The 19,375-nt window shown below is 31.1% G+C and overlaps 2 protein-coding genes across 2 annotated transcripts; one reads left to right on the forward strand and one right to left on the reverse strand.

Annotated features, from left to right (window-relative positions):
* Positions 1–2,130: 2,130 nt before the first annotated feature.
* LOC125844504 (RING-H2 finger protein ATL57) lies at positions 2,131–3,935 on the forward strand. Its single transcript, XM_049523819.1, has 2 exons — positions 2,131–2,556; positions 3,410–3,935. Exons 1-2 carry the CDS (start codon positions 2,243–2,245, stop codon positions 3,807–3,809), a joined length of 714 nt encoding a protein of 237 aa, XP_049379776.1. The 5' UTR covers positions 2,131–2,242; the 3' UTR covers positions 3,810–3,935.
* A 4,762-nt stretch (positions 3,936–8,697) lies between these two features.
* On the reverse strand, positions 8,698–15,782 carry LOC125844497 (uncharacterized). Its single transcript, XM_049523813.1, has 9 exons — positions 15,615–15,782; positions 14,085–14,847; positions 12,196–12,314; positions 10,983–11,900; positions 10,590–10,899; positions 9,904–10,069; positions 9,677–9,788; positions 9,276–9,501; positions 8,698–9,181 (listed from the first exon to the last, which is right to left on the reverse strand). The coding sequence occupies exons 2-8, from the start codon at positions 14,772–14,774 to the stop codon at positions 9,384–9,386; spliced, it is 2,433 nt and encodes an 810-aa protein (XP_049379770.1). The 5' UTR covers positions 14,775–14,847; positions 15,615–15,782; the 3' UTR covers positions 8,698–9,181; positions 9,276–9,383.
* Positions 15,783–19,375: the final 3,593 nt, after the last annotated feature.

Genomic DNA, 19,375 nt, shown 5'->3' on the forward strand with positions numbered 1-19,375 from the left:
CCCCCACCCCCCAAAAAAATTTAAGTTTGTTTTTAAAAAATATTTTCAATTTCAAAAATTATTTTCTACTCTAGTAAAAATAAAAGATATTTCTCAAAAATTCATTCATTCATAAATTAAACACAAAATCTTTTCCGGAAAATATTTTCTACTCACCAACCAAACATGAGAAAATAAGTCAAAAATCAACTTGTTTTCCAAGAAAACATTTTCTAGGAAAACATTTTCCGTCATACCAAACACACCCTAAATCATCATTAGAGCACCAAATTTGTAAAATTTGAGTGGTGAAAATCATATTAGAAAAGATAATCAAAGTTATTCGATGAAGATTTAGACTAGTTTGGAACAAGATAGTGACTGAAAATTACAGAATAAGTTCGTATATGATATATATACATTTATACATTGTGATTACTTTTATACGAGATAGATTCCTTTTTATGTACTATTTCAAATTCATATCAATATTTTTCACATTTCTTATTTTAACTTTTTTTTTTAAAATTCGGTTTTTAATATTTATAACATTAGTGTTTGACTAAATTTAATTTCTTATCGATGAATTTCACATCAAATGTTAAAGTACTTCTTAACAAAAACAATTTTATATCTAAAAGATATCAGTATAAAATTTTTAATTAAGAATAAAGGAATACGTACTGATCCGATTATACCATTTCTGTTGGTGTTATAGGGGTTATTTTGTCATCATTCCAGCAACTTCCAAAGTCCAATGCAACAAGAAAAGATAAAGTCCCCATACCTTGCTGATGGCATCTATCTTGGTTCTTATTAATTAGGTTTGTAAACCCAAATATATTATATTTTCTCTAAATATTCCCTTCCTAGCCACACCAAAAATAAATGTGTGATGTGCATAAACCTAAATATTTAAATCTTGCATATAAAATCACACTATTGATAAGGACATTTTAATATCGATATTTATTGCACTTGAGAGTGAAGGTTTTTCAGAAATAGTTTCTCTATTTTCATGAAGTAATGATTAAATTTATATACATTTGATCATTCTCATTCATTACTAGTGTGATTTCATGAGATATATTATTATTATGGTTGATAAGGAATGTTTTATTTCTTAAAATGAGACTTGTAAACATGAAGTTCAAATTAATTAAATCTCAAAATAAATACTAGACACTGAATAAAAATATTTTAAAATTTTAAGAAAATGGTGAGTCAGACATTTTCATTATATAGGAAATGTTAGAAGACACCACGTAATATATATGAACAATATATATATAACTTTGTTTTTATTTTTGAGTCCAATAAAAGATCTTACAGTAAATCTTTATTAAAAATAAGCCAAAAGATGGACCCAACTTTTTGTTTTGTTGCTAAATTCTAACACAACAATTATGATGTTGCTAGCCCACAATATTATTTATCTATACTCTATACACATCACAATCATCAACTAGACTAGGGGCTATGGATTGTATTTTTGTTTTTTTTCTCTATGATATTTGATAGTTTCTTAGTTGATTTTTATTAATTCATAAATTTTAAAATATAATAATTAATATAAATAATTTCTTAAAATAACTCTATTAATTGATATATAAATTCAAATATTAAAAATAGTTTCTTTAAAAAAACTAAAATTTAGAATAAAATATAAAATATAGATTTTTATCTTCATATGTTAAAATTAATAAGTAAAAATAAAAATATTTTATTTCTAATATAACGAATAAGTAAAAATGAATAAATAGAATATTTATCTAAGCTCAACTGATTCAAATTATGTACATTAAGTTATTTACTTTATTTTTCTTTTTAGTTAGCTTCAAAAACGATGCTTATGTCCTTTTTCTTCCTTTGTTTGAGACATTTGATATAATTTATATATCTAGTTTACAATTATAAAATCTAATATTAAATAAAATAATATAGACAATATATTTTAACATTCATTACTAGAGAATTGAAATAGCTACGAATTTCATCACTAATTCTCTTGTAACTAATAAAAATAGTTTTTTTATAAAAATTCAAATTTAATCAAATTTCAAAATAAACGGGTGTTAAACACGTGAACTAACATGAAACTTGTAGACCCCATATATATAATCACCTCCCTTCCCCCTCCATTCTTATCCTCTTCACCCTTTCTCCCCAAAAACTCCATTTCTAGCATTACTACATTATACACACGCAAAAAAAAGAAAAATCACTATTTTATTTTATCTATTTTTCAGTGTTAGTTGTTGAGATGAAAAGAATACTATTACAATACTCAAACCCAGAAATTTTACATTCAATGAGTTCATCAGATCCAACAATTACTTATCAACCCATGAACGATTCCGTAGCTACAGCAATCGGAAGACCGTTTAAGCTCACTGCACCTTTCGATTCATCAATGGCGGTAACAATACTCGTTCTTCTCACTGCCCTGTTTTTCATGGGTTTTTTCTCTATTTATATACGTCACTTCGCCGGAGATACAACAACTTCCACCGGTTACGATGATGATCGACGCCGGAGAAATCCATCTCTGTCGTCGTCTTCTTCCTCCGCACACAGGTTGTTAGTTTTTCAATTACTGTAATTGCTCTGAATTTTTTAAATTTTATCTGATTCTATCGTAATTGTTAATCATTGCTCCCTCCATCTCAATGCGAACACATTTTGAATTTTGAGATTCAAATAAATTTATTTTTTATATATTTTTTAAATATTTTTATCAATTATTGTAACTTCCAGCAGTTTTTACATAGTTTACCTTGAAGATTTTATGCTCAAACTTTTGATTAAACTTAAAATGTTTCACTCTCGAGAAATGAAAAGTATCACGTAAATTGAGATAAAAAATATAATTTATACTCGCTCCGTTTCATTTCATTTCCTGTGAAGTAGTTTGACTCGATACTGAATTTAAGAAAAAAAAGAAGACTTTTAAAACGTGTGGTCCAAAATGAAGAATAGGAATTTGTGTGGTCGTAAATCATTTCACTAAAAGTAATATAGATATTTTATAGTTAAATTGTTATTTAATATATAAAAATGTGTCATTTTTTAACTATTGATTAAAAAGGAAAGTAAATCACATAATTGGGACAGAAAGTACAATTTTTTCATAGTTTTCACATACATATACTTCAAAATCTAGAAGTTTCATTGCTTGAATTTTCCGTTAAAATTTTGAAGTTTGAATCTCAAAATTTCAATTTATCATATAAAATAAATTAGTACATAGGTATAAGAAATTAAGAAGTATAACTCGGTATCATACAATTAGACAAACTTTTTATTATTTTTCATGAAAAAACTCATTTTGCTACGAAAATTTTATTTTCTCGTATAATAACAATCAGAATGTACTCGTTTATTTCGATTTGCAATTATTAACTTTCGTGTTATTTCGATCCCAACACAGGTCTTGCCGGAAAGGGATGGACCCATCAACGGTACAATCCCTACCGTTGATTTCATACGGTGGAGCCGCGAAGCACTTGATCGAAGACTGCCCAATTTGTTTATCGGAGTTCGAGGTGAGTGAACTCGTTCGTCTTATTCCGTACTGTCGTCACGTGTTCCATCAAGAGTGTCTTGACACGTGGCTATCATCGCACGTGACTTGTCCACTCTGTCGGTCCACGCAATTTTTCAAGAATGTGGATGAGGTTTGTTTGGATGTAGTTGATGTGGGAAATGAAAATGGTGTGAGTGAAAGATCAACGGTTCAAGAGTGTGACACGTGTAGGTGTATTAGAAGATCATGTAGTTCTTCAAATTTGGGGAGTAGAGTGGCATTGCAAAGAAGTGCAAGTTTCTAAAAAAAAAAAAATTGTAAAGATTTTGTAAGTATTAGTACTACTTTTGTACATCACTCAAAATTGTAAAGATTAATTATTGTGATTTATAATTTATTGTGAAGTATAATATTGTATGTTCATTCACATTTTTGAGTTATTGTCATGAAGTTTCAAATTTCACGATATTCTTGGATTACCTCAATGGGAATAGTTGTATCAATTGTAATAAGATCGACTTTCATGTTAGTTGTTGATGGAGTGTTTCAAGAATAGATTGACTTTCAAGGTAGTAGTAACCTTCGTGATTGATAAGATAAAATAAGGGAAGTGAGACTGATATTATTTCGACATACGAAGAGAAATTGCACAAATACGTCAGTAAGGAGAGGTGAGAGATTGGTTTTAGCCGGAGTAAGCAAAGAATAGATTGACTTTCAAGGTAGTAGTAACCTTCGTGATTGATAAGATTAGATAAGGGAAGTGAGACTAAGATTGTTCTGACAAACGAAGAGAAATTGCACAAACGTTAGTAAGGAGAGGTGAGAGATTGATTTTAGCCAGAGTAAGAAGAGGTAGAGGCACTCCGAATGAAAATTTGGAAGGCAATGATGTGACATAATATGAAATTTGGAAGGCGATGATTTGCAATAATATGAAACTACTTCAACTTAGCTTACCATGGATATGAACCTAAACAAGAAAGTGTGCAGATTTAGTATCAGGATAAAAAATTAGTAGATAATCTAGTGTTGTCACTTAGTTGGGAGACGGGGGGTTGCTAGATCTTGATTTATTTATTTTGTATCTTAATATTTTGCTATTAGATTTTTCTTGTAAACTTGTTTCAAATAACTTTTTTTTTTCAATTGATGATCTATCGAAAACAACCTCTATCCCTTTATAAAAATAAAATTTGCATATATTTTATCCTTCATGAACCTCACTTTATGTCATTGGTATTTCAGCTAGCATCTATTCATTGATGAATCACTTGGACCAAATTAGGAATATTTTCTTCCTTTTTTTTTAATGGTGAACAACTTTACTTTTTCTTTTTTCATCATTTTGCAAGTGTGGCATCAAAATTGAAAACTCAAAGTAAGGTTTACTTCTATACCTTTTGTTTGCTTAATTATGTTAAAAGGCTTATTATTAACTTGATTAGCACTAGCAAAAAGATGATTCCTTGAAGCAATTGAAAGTAATTCCAATTTGATAATTGTCTCATTTTGCTAAGAAGACTTGCTTAGAGATGCAAAGGATTAGTTCTGATGGATATTATTTTCTTATTAGTTATTTTTTAAAAATAATTGACATGTTTTTATTTTCCTAATGATTAGTTTTTACATAATGAGAAACTTCTATAGCTATATACAAATTATGACATATTTAAATTAAGTTGTATATCTTGACAATTTGTTAAAGTTTTCAATAAATTTGGTCCAGACATTTGAATTATGACATGGTCCAATTGAACATCTGAATACGTGATAAATTTTATAAAAGAATTTCATTGTAAATTTTGAAGAAGAAATTTCATGTATTTTCAAACGCTCATTATGTAAATAAGTTAATCACTTAAAATATATATCTCTATTAGTTACAAACACTAGTTTTAATATGCCGAGAAATCTCAAGTTGATTTCAATTAAGATTGATGTATATTTCTATTATATAGAAGAGTCACGAGAAGGACGATCAATGACATTTTAGTAATTTTAACATCATTTAAGGACAAAATAATAATTGTATAATTAAGGCATAAGTCATCAGCGACCCCTTAAAGTTATCCGCATAATTCACTTAGACACCTCAATTAAGACTAGTACATATTGAACACTTTTACCAATTCAAAAATTGTTCCTATTAGGCATTTTTTGATAATCAGCAAAATATATGAAGAGTGTGTGATACACTTGCGGTGACGTGACAAAACGGCTAATTAAAAAATAACATGTGGCACTGGGCCCCGAAAATTATAAAAAGAAAAAGAAAAAAATAAAAATGTCAACCTATTCTACCCAACCCCCTTTCATCTTCATCTTCTTCCCAAAACACATTCTTTCTCAAATTACAAAACCTAATTCTTTTCAAATAACTTGAAGATTAACTTTTAAAATATATATATATATAAATATATATATATACATTTCATACTAAGAGTGAAGAAGAAAGAAAATTTTTCCGGCGGTTATTCATTTCTACATCGATGACAAAATGAAATTATTAGCTCAAAAATTAATTCTTTCAAATTTTTGAATATCATTTTTGATAAATTTGAGTAAAAATCTTTGTTCGAAAATTGTGATAAACAAATATCGGCTAACTTTTTTTATACGTAAAAATCATTTATCTTCTTTCTTCTTCTTCTTCATATTTATTTCTTATTTTTATGAGATTTGAAATAAATCATATGAAAGAAAGTCTTACTTTCTTTCAAATTTGAATCTTCATAGTTGATTTTCATTTATCTTCATATTTGGAAGAAATAATATTCTTTTTTTAATAAAAAAGAAAGAAAAACAATGTTGGAGCTAAAATGAAGAAAGTTTTGCAAACTAAAGTATGAAGAAGATTATAGGTAGGGAGTGGGTCCTTTTCTTTTTTGAAAAAAGTGTAAATAAAAGAAGAAAAATGTTTTTAAGTTAATTATAATGTCAAGTGTCAATAAAAGAAGAAAAAATGTTAAAATAATTCAAAAAGACACTATTTTGAATCTTTTCACACGTTTCAGGGAAGTGCAAAACACATTTTTTGCCATAGCATTTTGTGTTAAATAGGTACATGTTTTGAACAATTTAGGTGTTCAATAGATACAAATCTTAGTTGAGATGTCTAAGTGAATTATGCGGACATCTTTAAGGGACGGTCGATGACTTAAGCCTATAATTAATGGTCAAAATGAAAATCTAGAAGAATCCATACATGTCTTAACTCTTGTTATGGGCCCATAAGGATATTATTAATAATTTTGTTAAAATAAAGAGTTTCTATTAGTTAACTTCTTACAAACAATAATAAAAGCTAAGCTTGTTTTGACATATTTTAGAAAGAAAATTTTGAACTAATTAAAATAAAATGTGTTTGAATAGTTAATATTTTGTTCCTAGAAATACTTTAAAGTATTATTGCGTAAACATATTTTTAATATTATGTTACATAATATGACCACTAAATTCGTATCTTGATTATTAAAATAGTCTTTAAAATGACGTATCAATATTTTTTTAAATTAATTTGAAGAAAATATCAAATTTCGTGACTAAAAGAATGAACAATGTTTGACTATCAAGAAATTAATAATTTGATTATGTACTCATCAAAAGATTTTAAAAAATATAAATTTTCATTTCTAAATATCAAATATGATAAACTATTTAACAGAGAAAAATTGACAAGGAAAATGTTTAACATTCAAATTCTAATGAATATTAAAATTCAAACTAAAGAAAAATGAGTAGTTAAAAAATAAAGAAGAACAACAAAAGAAAATGCCAATAGAAAGACTTTGTTAAGAAATATAGAGGAAGAAAAAAAATAAAAAATAAAAAATTAGGAAAAAACAACCTGAAAAAACAGTATATTGGTTATTTTGTGGGGGTAAGATTTAGAGTTTTCTTTACGGCATGATATTAAGAGTGTACTATCAAAAAAAATTAATTAATGTAATTTAGAATATAAAATTACGATAATTGTTATTGTATATAGAAATAAAGTTTCTTTCATGATTGCTTTTATTGTTGTGGAGTTAAAAATTAAACTTTTAATAAATACTTTCAATATTTAGAATATAACATTACGATAATTGTTATTGTATATAGAAATAAAGTTACTTTCTTGATTGTTTTTATTGTTGTGAAGTTAGAAATTAATTTTTTAAGTATTTCTATTTATCGAAGACAATAATAAAATGTATCACAAAATTCATCGACAAAGCCAATTACAAACACAATATACTTAAGTTGAAGCAATAGAGATTTGAAAAACTTTAAATCGATCTTTACGAATTGATTGATCAATGATTAGTATTTTATCAGATGCAAAGCTTATGGTGCAAATATTACAAAACGAAGATAATAACATTGTGAAAAATAGATACCACTTGCGAATACATATGAAGATCGATGAACTTTTTCAAAGATATCAACATTTTATATATTCCTCGAACACGAAATGTTTTAACTCATAATCTAACGCAATTCTCTATTTCCTTGCTGCATAGAATTTTTTAGAATTCAACTTTCTCAATTTAGGTTGTAAACGACATATTTATGTCGTATGACCATTTGAAATAGATTATAAAGCAATATATTGAAGTTGTTTACTAAAGAAAAAAATAGTATAAAGTATAGAAATCTCATATCTTTGGAGGCTAATTACATCATATCCGGGAAGTTTCCTCAATTACAAAAATCTCGAATTTTTCATTGCTCTCAAATACATTCCTTGGTTGTCCAACACATTGCAAATGACATATTACTTCGAGGGAGAAATGTATTCAAGAGGGGATAGGTATGTATCCGAGAGGAAATAGGGATGTATCCGAGAGAGGATTATAATATCTAAAGTTGTAATTTTTCCAATAAAATATGTGAAATTATATTGAGCCCGTGTCACGGGCCTTAAATTATCTAGTAATTAAAGTAGATGACATATTTTATGTAGTTAGTTTATCTACCCGATAGATATTTGAGAAAATACACAAGTTTTTTCAAATCAAGTTCAAATTTTTTTTACTATAATAAATACACAAATATTATGACAGATTTAAAATCGCAAAGGTTACCATTAGATATCATGCAAAGGTCAAATTATGTGCAACAAATAGAAACATAGGTGATAGTACTTGATAGTTAGGAAATGCAACAAATAGAAAAAAGAGTATCATTCATTTCAATGAGTTAATGTATATATAAATAATATATATTAAACTTTACATCATTAGTTTCCCACCTTAGAAAAGGGGTGACAAAAAAAATGTAATCATCATATCTCACTTGGTCATAAATTAAGGATCAAAATGGAAGGGAATTCAAGGTACATGACCCAACTTGAAATTAAAAAAAGATGTCTCAATGTGCGAAGCATCTCACGTTCACGCAGGGTCTAGAAGAGGACCGCACCCCGAGAAGGTGTGACGCCTTCCCAACTTGGAGGTAGACCAACCTTTTTTAAGGCAACCACACACTAGTTGATTACTCTCTCCAGGCTTAAGGATATTCAAATAACTTCAGCAATACATAACAAAAGCCATCATGAAAAAACTATGACTTTCCTGTTAGCTATGTCAGGTAGCAACCAATATGTCTACACACCGATAAACGGAGATTTTCGGACAAATGATAAGTTTCACCTGCTTATTCTGTATTCGACAATAAATCAAACGTGTAAATCTGCAAATACGAGTATACAGTTAGTGAAAATATGAATGGCAAATGAAGAATCGCGGGATACACAGAGCAAATGAACACAGAAGGAGAGAATTACCTAGACTAAAGGAGCAAGGACTGCAGGTGCCAAATAAACCTTTATTGCATTATCTATCTTCTCTCTTTGATATTTATCGTCTACTATTTTCTTCTAATTTTATACCAATTATTGTGAAGAGAAAGCTCGGATGACCTCGACTACTGGTGCCAGGCACATCGGGCATTTTGCTTCTTCGTTGATCAATATTTCTGCACATTTTGAACATGTGCACATGTGGCCACACCTGCAACCCGAGAAGGAAAAGGAAAGATGTTTCTTTTCAGACTGGATCAAAAAGGAAAGACTGTCCGCAAGGCGACTGAAAATGACATAAAAGAGAGCTGTCCCTACGACAGCTCAGAAAAGCATCATGTGCACTTAATAATTAAAGGAAGGACAAGGATGTTTCGTATTTTTACCTGTACAGTAACGAATCGATATTGTTATTATAACATAAGCAACATATTCCTTTCCTCACTGTATCCCATTTGGATTCATCGTTCAGCAAACCATCCCCACAAATATCCACATCTGATATATGGAAAAAGAAATGAACTAGATGACAACTAGATGAACTAAGTAATATAGGATTTTCTCCGATTGAGGAAGTGAAAAACTCATAATGGACAAAGGCATGAAATCAAACCTGTTGAACCAGCAGATCGATTTAGGGCTGCAGAAACTTCTTGACGGACCGACCTCTGCAGCTCAATTTGCATTTCCATGCATGTTTGAAGCATCCTTTGCATATCGTTCATCCGCTGATGAAGCACAGCCATGTCAATCTTCAGTTCATTGATGATATCCCACTCCTGCAACAGATCAAACAGGTACGCATTTCATTGTAAGAACTATGATCATGTGAAAAAACAAGAAAAGGATGTGAATAGGTAGAGTTTTTTAAGAAAAACACGCTCATAGCGAGAAGTTACTGTGTTTACTAAGCTCCCGTTTGGCCATAGATTTTGAAGTTGTTTTGGAATTTGTTGTGTTTGGACATGCATCTTACTTGGAAAATATTTGAAGTTTTATCACTACAAGTCCCAAAAACTGGAACTTGAAAATATATGAAGATAAATTTTCAAAATCTGAACCAAAATCTATGGCCAAACGCTAGTTAAAACACTCGAAGTAGAACAAAGAAAGAAGCATCATAATCCAACTTGCAGATTCAGCTTGCGTATCTGAATACCAGATGTGCCTAAATTATAATGATTATCATATTTTTTGCACATGTTGGACACACTAACAAGTAACAACAAGCAGAAAGCAACTATACTAATCAATACCGAGTAGAACTTCATGTAGTTCAGGAAAATGGCTGAGACTTACTGATTCTCCCATGCGCTGATGTGGATTTTGGAGACGCAAATTCTGATGCTCAGGTTCCCGATTCCAATGTGGCTGAGAAGGTGCCTCTGGAGGTGGAGTCATAGCAAAGGGATTTCTCTCCATATTCATCTGAGGCCCTTCTTGATTAACATTCTCCTGCTGCTGCTCCTGCTCTGTATCAGAGGGGTATGAGGATGCTCCATCCATATCCCAGTCAAAAGAAGCATTACCTTGTCTTTCAACATAAGATTGTATCAGCTGGTTTAGACTTTCACGGAAACTGCTACGAAGCAGATTGGAGACTCGCCTCCTAAACCACGAACACAATCGTTAATTACATGAAATTTCAATGTTATACACAAGATGCAGAGGCCTAACGGTGCAAGTTTGTACCTGCTTAGCAATTCTCGAAGTTCAATGCTATAAACATTGTCATCATCCGGTGTATAAAATGTATCAACCCTTCCAATGGACCCATCATCCTGACCGGAAGGCGTGTCAGACCAGTCATCAATTGCCTCTTCATGCCACTCATCATCACGTGGTTCTTGTGTATGGTTTTGTTCTTCAATGCCACCATCCAAACTTTCTGGATAAGATTGATTAGGAGTCCCTTCCTGAGAATCTCTGCCCATGTTTTCTGTCACATCGTCTATCCATTCATTCTGATCAGCATACAAATGCTGTGACTCACTTTGCTCATGCTCTGTTTCAAATTCCTCCGGCTCTTCCGCTTGCTCCAAATCACTTCCTTCAGGTTCCACAATATATTCCTGTAGCTCCTCTGCCTGAGCTGATGAACCTTCCCAGTCATAATCTTCAAAGATATTTCTATCCAAATCACGAAAATGACCATTTAGGACCTCATTAAAATCACTTGCCTCACTCTGTGTAGCATCATTGTCATGGAAGGTTGCATGTTCTTCCTGCAACCATTGGTTACCAGCATTTTCCACCAAGTCTATATTCTCGTTATTGTGTCTTTCAGGTAAACTACTAAATAACTCCAAATTTGACGTAGCTTGGTCATGATCCTCATCTTCTCCAACTTGCTCTGATGTTTCAGCTATTTGGTCAATGTTATATTGATGATTCACAAGCTCACGAATAGCGTTTGCGGAGTTTGTTACCACATGAGATCCATTGATCTCTCTCTCTTCATTAATAAGTTCAGACTGATCATAGCATTCGTCTATTACCTCTTGTTCACTGTTTGATTGAGATGGTTGAGATTCATCCTTTGGAGAGGACGGCTGCACAGTAGTAGTCGAACTACGCACATTATCGTCCAATCTGGACAAAATTTCTTCCCTGTTTGAAACCATTTAATGTGTCAGGTAAGACTGTTGGTCAGAAGAACTTATGTTTGCCAGATACTATTTATGTGAACAAATGTACCATTTGGCTGACATAAGAGGACAATTACTAAGATAATATTACCGCAAGTGAAAACTGAAAACAACTCAAATTAAAACAGGTTTCACATTCAGATCCATTTTACCTTAAATCAGACACAGTACGTCTTCGCCTAAGTAAGATAATATTACCGCAAGCAAGTGAAAACAACTCAAAATAAAACAGACATTACATTGTGGTCCATTTTTACCTTAAATCAGACACAGTATGTCTTCGCCTTAGTAAGCCCAGTTCACTTGCTGCATTTGAAGCAGTTCTTTCATCATTGGTCAAGCTATCATTTCGCAGAAACCTTCCCCGGAGCAATGACTGCACCACACAAAGTTTTCCAGTATTACGAGCAAGCAAGGGGTGGCAAATAATCTAGGGATGAAAATAATAGAAGCTGGATGAAGAAAGTAAATGAGCCTAAGGATCTCCAATTTCACTGAAGACCAAGGATAAATATAGTGTATGAACATAAATCTAAAAAGTTCAAATCACTAGAATAAGTTCAACTTATACTTGTACTTTGATTAAACCAAAGATCTCGTTACACATGTTGATAAACTAAAGTTAAATAACCAAGTCATAATTTATGAGTCCCTCCGTTTCAATTTGTTTGTCTGATTTTTGACTTGGCACGCGATTAAAGAAAGTAAAGAAGATTTTTTAATCTTGTAGTCTTAAACTAGAGATATAGAATATACTAAAATGTCCTTTAATCTTGTGAACCTAAACATGTCATGTCGAAAGTTAGATTTAAAGAGTTGCCAAAAAAGAAAAGAGGCGGATTTTTTGAAACAGACTAAAAAAGAAAGTAAAACTGACAAATTAAACAAAGGGAGCAATACCAAACAAGTAATTAATTAATCAACTAAGCTTTAATTCCAAACAAAGTCAGCTACACAAATCCTATGTTAATAATTCTGCTTAATTGGGCCCAATCTATTAAAAGCACTAATGAATTTTCATGAGGCCAAGTTTGATTCAAGTGGAAATTAAAGGGGATCCCGGTGCACAAAACTTCCATATAGGGTCAAAAGAAGGGTGGCACCAAAAGGGTGCCAGGTGTGTAATGTAGGCACACCGCACACTACTTTGACACAACTATTAGAGGTTGATTCCAAGACTCGAATCCATGAAGTAACACGGAAACAACCATACCCTTGCTTCCAAGGCTCTTCCTTCTCAACTACAACTACAACAATAACAACCCCCAGTGTAGTCCAACTATGTAGGGCTTGGGAGGGGAAGGTGTACGTAGACCTTACCCTAGGGAGGCTGTTAAAATTAATAATTTAAAATTTTTAAATCAATTTTACAATACTAATTATAAGTCAGGAAAATATTCATTATAAATTTAGTGATTTAAATATACCTTGATCACAATGCAGCATAGCAACTTGCGACCGTTTTAGCAGAATCTTTAATTAATACATCTAATAATTACTCCCTTGTACTAATTTATATGACTTACTTTCCTTTATAGTCAGTCCCAAAAAGAATGACACATTTCTCTATTTAGTGACAATTTAACTTTAAAATGCCCATTTACCCTTAATGAAATGATTTTTAGCCACACAAATATCTATGACTTATTTTAGACCACAAGTTTCAAAAGTCTTTCTTTTTTTCTTAAACTTCGTGTCAAATCAAACTAACTCATATAAATTGGAACGGAGGAAATAATACTTTAAACACCCCAAAGAATATTAACCATTATAAAGTGACCTAGTGAAGTATTTTATCTTATCGTGATCAACTTTAGCCTAGTGAACTTGCAAAGATATTTCCAAATTTGGTCAATCTCCATTTTTTGTTTACCTTTTTATGCTTCGCACTTGTTTTGCTAGCATTGATTTTTTTTCCATTGGTTCTCAAGGACATGAGAACATTTAGCAGCATGTGAAGCCCTTTAACAATGTCCTAGAACATCTTAATGCACATATCATGATCGCATTGATGCCAAAAATAAGGAAACTTCCATTCCTAATTTTCCATGTATGATATATACTAGGGGACAGAATAACATTTGAGATGACATACAATATCGTGATATTCTAGGGGAAAAAGAAAGCATTTCTACTTAAGCCTAACCTGAATCCGATTGCGATAGGCAAATTCTGATACAGGCTTAGACTCCAACAATCCCTGAAGTTCCTTTTCCCTTTCCCTTTGAGATCTCATCAGTAAATCAACAAGAGCTTGTCTACCACAGAGTCTGCGTAAGGCCTTTCTCTCTCCATGTCGTGAATGATCGACCAACAACCCATCACGACTTTGTTCAAATTGGGAACCAATTTCAACAGCAACTTCATCTCTGGGAGAACTTGTTCCACTCTGATGAATACTCATTCGTTCACACTGTGCCTTTGAACAGTTGTTCACATGTGAGACATTCAATGATTGTGAATGACTCTTCGCACCAGTGTGCATCCATTCCTGAATAATTTGCCTCACTCTTTCGCGTTCAACCTCCCCAAGATCACTAGATAGATCTGAGCTAACACTGCGGCCATCATCAAAGTAATTATCTAACTCAATATGGCTTTGATTTTGGTCCTCATTGACACCATCATTCCCCTGTGGTCTCTGCCTGTCTCCGGTAGGGGCATAGGAATTACTCACCACATGCTCACCCTCAAGCTCCCTCCACATTTGCCGAATAGATGATGCTCGGGTTTTTGGCCTATCATGTTCACCCCGCTGCCTCGACACCGAGGACTGAGACTCTATAAATAAAGAAGAACCAAATGTAGCAATATTATGCAAACCAGCAACAGCCATACTCTTACCACAGTTCAACACTTCCAATTCTCAACCATTGTAATAAATCATCCGGATCCAGAACTCAACCAATCTGTTCATGATGCATCAAAGATTATGTTAACCACAACAATAAACTGATTACCCGAATCGCCAAATAGTCATTTCCAGTTCAACTTAATACACATTTATAAAGCTGAAATGCACCAAAATTTGCAAATATCATAAACAAACCAACAACAACAAAAACAAAGAAACACAACTCATGATTCTGTTGGATAATTTGATATGCATCAAGATCTAATCTAAGTATATGGATTAACTCATAAAAAAAACACCCAAAATTTTAACTTATCCCCTAACTTCCCAACAAGTAATCCAAAGGAAACCTTTTCCTTTTTTTTCAGCAGAATGGGCCTAAAAAGAGGAAAAGTGATTAGCAGATCTCTCTTTTTTCTCTGACAAAAGGATAAAAAGTAACATTCAAATTTCAAATCTGAGTAGTACTCCTTCAAGACAGAGAAACATTACACCCCACCTACTCACAACCCACCCAACCCCAAAAAACAAGTGGGGAGAGATAAGAAATTACATAAAAATCAAATCTTTAAGAAGAAATCAAGACTGTATCCAACCAAAAAGCCCCAAATGAACTATCATGAATTCCAATACACAGCTGGAAAAGACGAGCAAAATTAAGCCTCTACAGATAAAAATACACAAACATGAACTGTATAAAGAATGTTGAGCACAACATTAAACAATACAATACTACAAAAACAGCAAAAAACAGACAGAATAGGATTCTTGATTATTGAAAATCCAACAAGAAAGAAAGCATTTTTATTGAAAAAAACTTACCTTTTAGACTTTAACAGCTCTTGTGAACTCAGTTGTTGACTTAAAACTCAAAGAATCAAGAAACTCACCAACCCAAAAACAACAAGATTGCAATATGTGGTGTAATTTTCAGAGAAAAAGAGGAAAAAGAACAGTTCTTTTTTTTTTTTGGTCCAACTGAAGAGAGAGAAATATAAGAAGCTAAAAATGGAAGGGGGGGATTTATTAGGAAAGTAATAGTTGAAGGAAGGGGACACGTCACTAGTTTATTTTTCTTTTCTTTAACGTCTATTTTCCTTTTATTTTTTTTATAATAATACTTTTGATTTTTCGCGATAAATTTTGATTTTAATCTTTGTGATATGTGATTTGCACATTTAACTTTTAATTAGTTTTTTTTTTTTGGATTTTCAAGGTGACCAACTTCGGTCACAACTTTTGTCCTTTCGTTGAGCTTTACCCTTCTGGTGAGCACTAAAACCTGTATAATAGTCAAACCACAGAGAAGATGCAAATAACACTAGACAAACTCCATGCAACACACTCGACTCAGATCATCTGGGTGAATGACAACCCTCTGAACCAAAAGTAAAGTGCAGGATTTTGATCCTTTTATATAGGAAATATATTATATTCAGAGTATTTTTAGAAGTATATCACTTATAAATATTAGGGGAAAGGGTCAAAAATACCCCTAAACTTTGGTTTATTGTTTGACTTTACCCTCGCCGTTAAAATGAAGTTAATTTTACCCTTTCCGTTACTAATTTCACCAAATTTACCCCTCATTAGACGGAATCCCCAAAATTGACCCAAATTTTAAAAAAAAGCCCTATTCCCTATTTTAACCCAATGACCCGACCCCATTTAGAATAACCCGGTTAACCCTATTTTACCCATTCTCCCAAATTTCCTTTACCCATTTTCTCTTTGAATAGATAATCCCCTTTTCTCTCAAATTTTCCATTGTTCTTCCTGCATCTCTCTTTCGTTCACATTTGTTGGTATTATATATAATAATATATTTGAATTATATATGTATAACTATATACTTTGATACAATATTTCATGACTTTTGAAGACCAAATATCATACCAATATCATAACATCAAAATTGCATTATCAATAATTTTGATTTTCTATATGATGATTCGATATCTATCGTATCATGTCCATCCTTACTCACACCTGATGTTAACTTATGTAATTGCAGCGATTATTTCATCCATGAGAAATATTCCCTTCATCTCATACTACTTATCCATTAAAGATATTTGTTACAAATTATTTTCTAATTTATAAAATTAAGATAGAATTAATTTTAAAAAATCACTTTTTTTCTTAAAATTAATTCCTTTGAAAGTATAAATATTGTAAAGTTCATAATTTTTTTTATCATTATTAATATTGGTATTTTTTGATGAATAAAGCTCATAAATATAATGTAGGGTAAATTAATAAAAATATCATCTTTATTGACGTCTAAAGAGAAAAATAGACAAATTATATTCAACGAATGTGTTTGATTATACTTTTTTTTTTGCAATAAAGTGATTAGAAGTTAAATGTATCTTTTAAAAAAAGAAAATATGAAATGTGATTTAAATATAAAATATAATTTAAATGGGGTTATTTATAGAAATAAAAAAAATTAGGATATATTTGTAAAGGAAAATTTTATAAAAGTGAAACTATGATTTTGGATATTTTCCAAAATCCAAATACGACTTTACGTTGTATAATGAACTTTCTATGATCAAATACTGATTTTCAAATAAAATAATATTTTTTTATATAAAAAAGGTGAAAAATTCTCATGACTAGACGAGTCGATAAGTTTTTCCTATTTTTCAATTCAATTTGTTCATTATTAATATTGTAATGTACTTTTCCAACACACATTTCTTTGAGTCAATAAAGATGTTATGAAATTCTTGTTTTCTCTCATTACATTTTAAAAATACTTTTCCTTACAATAATGCTGAAATGTAGGCTTTAATTTGTGTACTCTTTCTATATGGCATATAGTAATAGTACCTATATAATTGAAATTTGTGGCTATTAATTAAATTATTTCCTGTGTTTAATTGCTTACACAATCTGGTTTGATTTTTACTTCATTCTAAGATACTTTTTCGATCTCAATTTATGTGGTATTTTAAAAATTTTTAAAATTAAACTAATTTATTTTATCGTGATTTGTTCATATTTCTTTCAAATACTTTAAACTGTTAACTACATTATGATTTATAGTATTATTTATATAACTTTCAACATATAAAATTTATTTTTAAAAACTTACATCTCTAGAATTACGAACAAAATTTTAAATTTTGATTAGTAGATGACTTAGAAAAGAAACTTAGTCAAACTTGTCGATACTGCCTATCATTATAGCCTTGAATAAGTTAAATATATAAATAAATGTTACTTTAAGAAAGTGTAGATTAAAAAGATAAAATTTCATTTGGAAAAGGGGAAAATTAAGAAAGTTATCTACATACTGATATATGTTGATGGTCATGATATGACCTTTGAAGAAAGGAAATACATTACATCTTATATGAATCTCATATAGAAATCGTTAAGACGTCTTTTAAATTAAAATTCAAAGAAAAATGTATACAAATCTAACTTCAAAACGAACAATATTTTAACAATTAGACCAAAGGTCGTTAATATGATATTAAAGTCGAATTCTCCCTCAATACAATGATGGACAAACCTCAGCGAGGACATTGAATTCCAAGGGATTGGGGGAGGGAGGTGGAGATGTGTGTTAACTTGTTATATTCTGAATAATGACAACTCGCAGGATATCAACAAGAAGTAACTTGGGAATCATGAAGATACTATGGAAAACAATACAGAGAAGAAGCTGATGACAACCAGATCCTAGTCAGGATTCGTGAAAAAATACATGGAAGGCAAGAGATCTCAAGTCATTAAGAACAAACAGTTGAAGAAGGAAATAGAATATCTATCAATCAATCAGCCAAGATTCATGGAAGAAGACCAACCAAGATTAAAGGAAGAATACATCAGTCAAGAATCAAGGAAGGGATTGAAGATCAACCAAGATTTAAAGAAGATTATCTAACAAATGAAGGAATTGATTTAATCATGCACATATATGATATGGACATGATTAAGCAAATCAATTAAAATAAAATCAAGGGATCATCTTAAGGATCTTTGATTTTACAACTCCCTTGGGTTTCCGAAACAGAGCAGCAACCACCCACATCTATATAAACCTTTCTTAATCTTAGTTGTGAAGCACACAACTTCACTTGAGCTTATAATGCAATATTCTTTTAACTTTTATAAAGCTTTGTAATCACGAGAGTGAAACAATTGAAAAGAAAAGAGAAAGAAAGATTCTGAGTGTAGGTTTACAAGTAGAGGAAGTGTCAAGGTAGAACATCTGATTTGCATATCAGACATGATCAACTTACAGAAACTTGTACATCCGAAGATTATTTCAAAGCTCTAAAGGAAACCCTTGAAACTGGAAGTAGGCACCACATCGGTGTTCCGAACCAGTATAAATTCTCTGTGTTTTTACTTTCTGCAAATTACTATTACTGTTTATCTATTCTACTAACGTGTAGGTAAGTCGACTGACCATTACAAGAAGTCAACTGAAGGAAATTTTAATTCACCCCCCTCTTGAATTTCAATTGGTATCAGAGCAGGTCTCACCATTTCAGTGTTTAACCACATATGAGCAAAGATCAAATGGCACACTATCAAATCTATGTTGCTTTACATCAAGATGG

The sequence above is a fragment of the Solanum stenotomum genome, chromosome 11, assembly GCF_019186545.1.
Source record: "Solanum stenotomum isolate F172 chromosome 11, ASM1918654v1, whole genome shotgun sequence".
In the NCBI taxonomy this organism is placed as follows: Eukaryota; Viridiplantae; Streptophyta; class Magnoliopsida; order Solanales; family Solanaceae; genus Solanum; species Solanum stenotomum.

Coding starts and splice junctions, on each gene's coding strand:
- LOC125844497 (XM_049523813.1), bottom strand. CDS start 14,774: ATGGCTGTTGCTGGTTTGCATAATATTGCTACATTTGGTTCTTCTTTA. Junction 12,315..14,084: donor CCTATCGCAATCGGATTCAG/GTTAGGCTTAAG, acceptor TGTGTGGTGCAG/TCATTGCTCCGGGGAAGGTT. Junction 11,901..12,195: donor CATACTGTGTCTGATTTAAG/GTAAAAATGGAC, acceptor GGTTTCAAACAG/GGAAGAAATTTTGTCCAGAT.
- LOC125844504 (XM_049523819.1), top strand. CDS start 2,243: ATGAAAAGAATACTATTACAATACTCAAACCCAGAAATTTTACATTCA. Junction 2,557..3,409: donor TCTTCTTCCTCCGCACACAG/GTTGTTAGTTTT, acceptor ATCCCAACACAG/GTCTTGCCGGAAAGGGATGG.